Source organism: Alexandromys fortis, unplaced genomic scaffold (assembly GCF_014885135.2).
Source record: "Alexandromys fortis isolate MF-2015 unplaced genomic scaffold, M_Fortis_MF-2015_v1.1 scaffold_227, whole genome shotgun sequence".
In the NCBI taxonomy this organism is placed as follows: domain Eukaryota; kingdom Metazoa; phylum Chordata; class Mammalia; order Rodentia; family Cricetidae; genus Alexandromys; species Alexandromys fortis.
The window spans coordinates 2089361-2096331 of record NW_026068109.1 but is presented as its reverse complement, the minus strand read 5'-3'; the positions used below and the strand labels follow the sequence as shown (position 1 = coordinate 2096331).

Below are 6971 nucleotides of genomic sequence, written 5' to 3'. Positions count from 1 at the left end.
GAGATCCTGTCTCAAACAAGATAAGGGCTGGAGAGGTGGCTCAGTAATTAAGAGCACAAACCGCTCTTGCAGAGGACCTGAGTTTGGTTCGCAACACCCTCATTAGGTGACTCACAGCTGCCTGTAATTCCCTGCTCCTCACAGCCCCACCTCCAAGCCCAACCTAAGAAGTATTTGGATAATTTGTGCCTCTGAGGAGCCTCAAGGTCACTTGAGATAAGTTCTAGAACTCACTGGAAGAAATTCTAGTCCAGCTGGGATGTCAAAGATGCTGTGACAGCAAGCTGGTAAACCTGGAGCATAACAGTGTCTGTTCTTCCGTGAAGGAAGAAGATGTCCTCGTGAAGGAAGAAGATGTCGTCAGTTTTCGCCAACGGGGGCCGAGAGTGTGAATACACGAAGCACTTAGAAGACAGACCTCTCACAGCTGCCCAATGACCAAGCCACACAGGACTCACCCCTTTGAGAGGTGCCCCCTCCTCGAACTTAGTTCGTCACACACAAAGCTTTTAAATCTTAATAAAATGTTCAACACTTTCACTTCTTCTGTGTGGTTTCTGTATGTGTTACTTCTCTTGCTAGGATCAAGTACCCAGAAAAAGCAGCTTCCGGAAAGATTTGCTCATCGTTTGAGGGTACAGTCTGACATGGTGGCAGGAGCCCGAGGCGGCTGGCCACGTTGCACCCACGCACCGGAAGCAGGGAGAGATGCATGCTGGTGCTCAACTCACCGTCTCCTTATTTAGACTGGGACCTCAGCCCATGGGATAGTGCTACCTGACTTTGTAAAGAGGCTTCCCTCCTCGGATAACCTGATCTGGAACATCTTCTGTGGGGGCTGAGGAGATGGCTCAGGGGCTAGTGTTTGGTGTGCCCTCAGGAGAACTGGAGTTTGGATCCTCATGGAAAATGCCAGGAGGATGTAGCAGCCTGTTCGTAATTCTAGATTTGGAAGGTGGACATGGGATTCCCCAGAGCTAGCGAGCTAGCTAGTCACGAACTTGCTTCAGGGGGAGTAGGTTGGAAGAGTAACAGGGGCTGATTCTTTTTATTGCTTCAGGCCTCCACATACATACAGACACAACCCACACAAAATGTAAAGAAAAGCATAAATTCTCGCCAGGTGTTAGTAGTGCACGCCTTTAATCCCAGCACTCGGGAGGCAGAGGGCAGGCAGATCTCTGTGAGTTTGAGGTCAGCCTGGTCTACAAGAGCTAGTTCCAGGACAGGCCCCAAAGCTACAGAGAAACCCTGTCTCGAAAAACCAAAAAAAAAAAAAGAAAAAAAAAACCCAAACAACCAAAAAAAAAATATATATATAATTTCTCACAGATACACCTAGAAACTTCTTTTAGGTGATTCTAGGTCCCATCAAGGTAACAATATTAACCATTGGAGATTAGGATCGTTTTAAAATTATCTTAAAATTTTCATTGTATATATTTATTATGCATAGTACCATATCACATGAGGGCATTTTGAAATTGCTTTCACTTATTGTATGTGTAAGTGTGCCACAGTGTGTGGGTGGAGGTCAGAGGACAACTTGGGAGAGTCAGTTCTCTTACCACTAGGTGGGATCCAAGGATCAAAATTCGGTCATCAGGCTTGGGGACAGATGTCTTTGCCACTGAGCCATGCACTGGAGCTAGGATAGCTTCATATACTATATTGGGTTTTGTTTTTTTTTTCTTATTAATTAAATTTATTCGTATATTTTATATCCCAACTGCAGTTTCCCCCCCCTCCTCTCCTCCTATTCCCTCCTCCCACCTCCCTCAGCATTCCCCCCCATCCACTCCTCTGTTTCTGTTCAGAAAGGGTTGGGGCTCCCAAGGGTGTCAACAGGGCATGGCATATCAAGCTGAGGTAGGGTAGGCTCCTCCTCTTGTATTAAGTCTGGGCAGGGAAACCCAGTATGAGGGATAGGTTCCTGAAAGTCAGCTCAAGCCGCAGGGACAGGCCCTGCTCCTGCCACTAGGAGTCTCACAAGGAGACCAAGCTACACGACTTTCACGTTTATGTAGAGAGCCAGAGTCTGTGAGCTCCTATGAGCCCAGGTTAGCTGTCTCTCTGGGTTCCCTGATGGTGACCTTGACCCCCTGGCTCTTGCGATCCCTCCTCCCTTTCTTCAGCAGGACTCCCAGAGCTCGGCCCAGTGCTTAGTGGATCTCTGCATCTGCTTCCATCGGTTACTGAATGAAGGCTCTCTGATGACAATTGGGGTAGTCACCAATTGATTCCAGGAGATAGCCAGATGAGGCTACCTATCTACTGTTGCTAGGAGTCTTAGCTGGGGTCATCCTTGTAGATCCGTGGGAGTTTCCTTGTACCAGGTTTCTACCTGACCCCAAACTGCCCCCTTCATCAAGACATCTCTTTCATTATTCTTTCCCTCCATCCAGCTCCCAACCCAGTCCTGCATGTTCCTGACTCCTTTGGCCCCCAGTTTACCCAGGGAAATCCATGTGTCCCCATCTCCCTTTGGGCCCTCCTTGTTGCGTAACCTCTCAGGTGCTATGGGTTGTAGCCTGGTTATTCTCTACAACTAATACCCACTTAAGAGTGAGTCTGTACCATGTCTGTCTTAACCTCACTCAGGATGATTTTTTTTCCTAGTTCCATCCATTTGCCTGCAAATTTCCTGATGTCATTGTTTTTAATAGCTGAGCAATACTCCATTGTGTAGATGTACCACATTCTCTTTATCCATTCTTCAGTTGAGGGGCATCTAGGTTGTTTCCAGGTTCTGGCTATTGTAAATAAAGCTGCTATGAACATAGCTGAGCAAGTGTCCTTGTGGTAAGATGGAGTATCCTTTGGGTATATGCCCAACATTGGGATAGCTGGATCTTGAAGTAGATTGATTCTCAATTTGATGAGAAGCCTCTGTATTGATTTCCAAAGTAATTGTACAAGTTTGCACTCCCACCAGCATAAGGGCTCCTTAGTGTTTTTGATCTTGGCCATTCTGACAGGTGTATGATGGGCATTTCTCTGATGGCTAAGAATGGTCGTCTGTTTGAGATTCTTCTGTTGAGAATTCTCTGTTTAGATCTGTACTCCCTTTTTAATTGGATTATTTGGAGTTTTTTTGATGTCTAGTTTCTTGAGTTCTTTTATATTTTACAGATCAACCCTTGGTCAGCTATGGGGTTGGTAAAGATCGTTTCCCATTCTGTAGGCTGTCATTTTTGTCTTACTGACAGTGTCCTTTGCCTTAAGAAGTTTTTTAGCTTCAGGAGGTCCCATTTATTCATTGTTGATCTCAGTTTCTGTGCTACTAATGTTCTATTCAGGAAGTTGTCTCCTATGCTAGTATAGTCAAGCCTCTTTTTCACTTTCTCTTCTATTGGGTCCAGTGTAATTGGATTTATATTGCAGTCTTTGATCCACTTGGACTTGAGTTTTGTGCAGGGTGTAGATGTGGATCTATGTGCATTTTTCCATATGTCAACATCCATGTATGCCAGGCACCATTCATTGAAGATGCTTTCTTTTTTACCATTGGATAATTTTGGCTCCTTTGTCAAACATCAGCTGTTCATAGGCATGTAGATTTATACCAGGGACTTGGATTCAGTTCCACTGATCCACCTGTTTTTATGCCAATACCATGCTGTTTTTGTTACTATAGTTCTGTAGTAGACCTTGAAATCAGGAATCATGATACCTCTGGAAGCTCCTTTATTGTACAGGATTGTTTTAGCTATCCTGGGGTTTTTATTTTTCCATACAAAGCTGAGTATTGTTCTTTCAAGGTCTGTAAAGAATTGTGTTGGAACTTTGATGGGGATTGCGTTGAAGCTGTAGATTGCTGTTGGTCATACACTATGTTTATGTTGAGCGTATCTCCCTTCCTTCTCCACAGGCTCCCTTCTCTCCCCCTCCCCTCCCTAGTCCCCTTCACTCCCCTAGGCAGCCTCACATCTGCTTCCCTGTCCTATATCCATACATGGCTTTACACTTCTCTAGATATCCAGGGAGCATTGATTAGACAAATACAATCTGTTGTCTTTCTGAGACTGGCTTCATTGGTTTAGTGTGATCATCTCCAGTTATCTCCAGTCTCCTGAGAATAACATGACTTCATTCTGTTTTGTGGCTGAAAAGCTTCCATTGTGTGTGGAAACCACAGTTTTGTTTACCATTCCTCTGTGTTGGAGACCCAGCCTGGCTCCAAGACTTAGCTGTTGTGAAGAGAGCTGCAATCAGCACTGAAATAGAGGTATCTCTATGGTATGTTGATTTAGAGCCTCTCATGGAAATAGCCGGGAGTTGTATAGCGGGGCTGTTTGGTAGTTCTGCTTTCAGTTTTTTGAGATATCTCCATGCTGATTTCCACTGTGAAGGACTTGCTTACGTTACTTTTGTTCCCACGAGCCATATATAAGATTTCCCCTTTGTCCATATCGTCCCCAGCATTTGCTTTCTGTTGATGTGTTTCTGTCTGAATACATGCCATGTGATTGCAGTTGGCCACAGATGCCAGAAGAGGGAGTTGAATTGCCGAGAGCTGGAGTTACAGGCGGTTGTGAGCTGTCAACTGTGGGTGCTGGGAACAGAACTTGGATCCTAAGCAAGAGCAGTATATGCCCTTAAAAAAAAAAAGATTTATTTATAAATGTGAGGGCTCTTGTCTGCTTGTATACCTGCATGACTGAAGAGGGTATCAGAACAGGGCATCAGATCCCATATGGATGATTGTGAGCCACCGTGTGGTTGCTAGGAATTGAACTCAGGACCTCTGGAAGAGCAGCCTTAACAGCTGCTCTTAACTGCTAAGCCATCTCTCTAGCCTTGAGCAATACATTCTCTTAATCACGAAACATCTCTTCAGTCCCCAGTCTTCTGGACAGTTTTTGTATATGAGTTCATCAGGGGGATTGGTCTATAATTTTTTCGTCAGTGTATCTATCTTGTTTTACTATCAGGATTAATGCTAGTGTCATAAATAGAGTTTGGGAATGTCTCTGCATTTTCTCTTTTACTAAATTGGGTGCTCTGAAGGTCTTGTAGAATTTGGCAGCTAATCCATCTGCACCTGGACTTTTATAGTTAGATTTTAAATATTGGTTTCGTGGGAGCCTAGGCAGTTTCGTGGATGCTCACCTTACTAGACCTGGATGGAGGTGGGTGGTCCTTGGACTTCCCACAGGGCAGAGAACCCTGATTGCTTTTTGGGCTGACGAGGGAGGGGGACTTGATTGGGGGAGGGGGAGGGAAAGGGGAGGCGGCGGTGGGGAAGAGACAGAAATCTTTAATAAATAAATTAATTAATTAAAAAAATTACTACTTTAGGCTGGGCGGTGGTGACACACACCTTTGATCCCACCACTCGGGAGCCAAGGGCTTGTATCTGTGAGTTTGAGGTCAGCCTGGTCGACAGAGTGCGTTCCAGGACAGGCAGGGCTAAACAGAGAAACTCTATCTCAAATAATAAACCAGAACAAAATAATAAAGAAACTACTATTTTAATCTCATTGTGTATTTAGAACTGTTTAAATTTTCAGGTTGTTTGTCTCATTTAGTTTTTTTTTTTTTGTTTTGTTTTTGTTTTGTTTTGTTTTTGTTGTTTTGAGACAAGGTTTCTTAGTATCTTCGGCTGTCCTGGAACTCACTCATTAGTTTAATTTTTGTTGATCCCTTGCATCTAGAAATGCTTCCATGTCTTGGGTTTTCCCATTTAGTGGGATATATGTTTCAAAGTTTAGCATAACGATTTTCAAAATGTCACTGGTATCTGTTGTAATGCCTCCTTTGAATCTCCAATTATATTAGTTTGTTCTTATGTGTGTGCGTGTGTTTTGCCAAGGTTTTATCAATCTTGTTTTGTTGTTTTTGTTCCTGCAAAGAACCAATTCTTGTTCATTTGTTTGAGACAGGGTCTCTTATTTCAGGCTAGCTCAAACTTGCTGTATAGCCAAGGATAATCTTAAACATCTGATCTTCCTGCTTTGCTAAGTTTTTTTAATTTTTTTTAAAAATTTATTTTACATACCATCCAGTTTCCCCTCCCTCTTCTCCTTCCGTTCCTTCCCTCCACCTCCTTTCTATCCCACCCTATCCGCTCCTCTCCCACAGGAGACAACAAAGCATGTCATATCAAGCTGAGGCATTAAGACTGAGCGAGGCATTCTATCATAGGGAATAGGTTCCAAAAAGCCAGTTCGTACACCAGGGACAGATCCTGGTCCCACTACTAGGAACCCCCACAGACCAAGCTCCACAATTGTCACCCTTATGCAGAGGGCCCTAGGTCGGTCCCACGCAGGCTCCCTAGTTCTTGGTCCAGAGTCTATGAGCTCCCACGAGTTCTGGTCAACTATCTCTGGGTTTCCCTACTTTGAGTTTTCTGTTTGCTGGGGATGGAAACCCAAGCTCCATGCATACTGAGCAAGTGTTCTGCCAGCAGAATCACACTCTCAGCACAAGGACCAACTCTTTTTCATTCGTTCATTAGGTTTTAGTTTTTCATTTCCCTTTCACTGATTTCTGCCCTAATCTTTACCTCTGTCCACCAATTTTTCGGTTTAACTTGCTCTGATTTTCCACAGGCCCCAAGGTACTCCATTAAGTTACTGACTTGCTATCTCTCTAGTGTTAGAGTGTAGGCACTTGGGGCTGTAAATATCTCTCTCAGAGCTGCTTTCGTTGTGTCCGTAGGCGGGCGGTATGTTGTGTCTTCATTTTCATTCAACTCTAGGACATTTTCATCTTCCTTCTTGACTTTTGTATTTATTATTATCTTTTATTTCATGCACATTGGTGTTTGCTTGCCTTAGTGTCTGTGGGGGTGTCAGATCCCCCGGAACTGGAGTTACGGACAGTTGTGGGCTGCTATGTGGGTGCTGGGAATGGAACTCAGGCCCTCTGAGTTGTTCCTAGTACCTGTGTGGTCTCAAGTATAGTGGGAGTCTTCTCTTGGAGTTGTGGGCTGGGATTTTTTTTTTTTTTTTTTTTTTTTTTTT

At 44.1% G+C, this 6971-nt stretch overlaps 1 protein-coding gene across 1 annotated transcript in view; it reads left to right on the top strand.

Annotated features, from left to right (window-relative positions):
- Kpna7 (karyopherin subunit alpha 7) overlaps positions 1-490 on the top strand; it is a 30059-nt gene extending 29569 nt beyond the window's left edge. Inside the window, exon 12 of the mRNA XM_050124409.1 lies at positions 327-490. Within this exon, the coding sequence (XP_049980366.1) occupies positions 327-392 (66 nt within the window). The 3' untranslated portion in view covers positions 393-490. The remainder of the gene's footprint in view (positions 1-326) is intronic.
- The last annotated feature ends 6481 nt before the right edge of the window (positions 491-6971 follow it).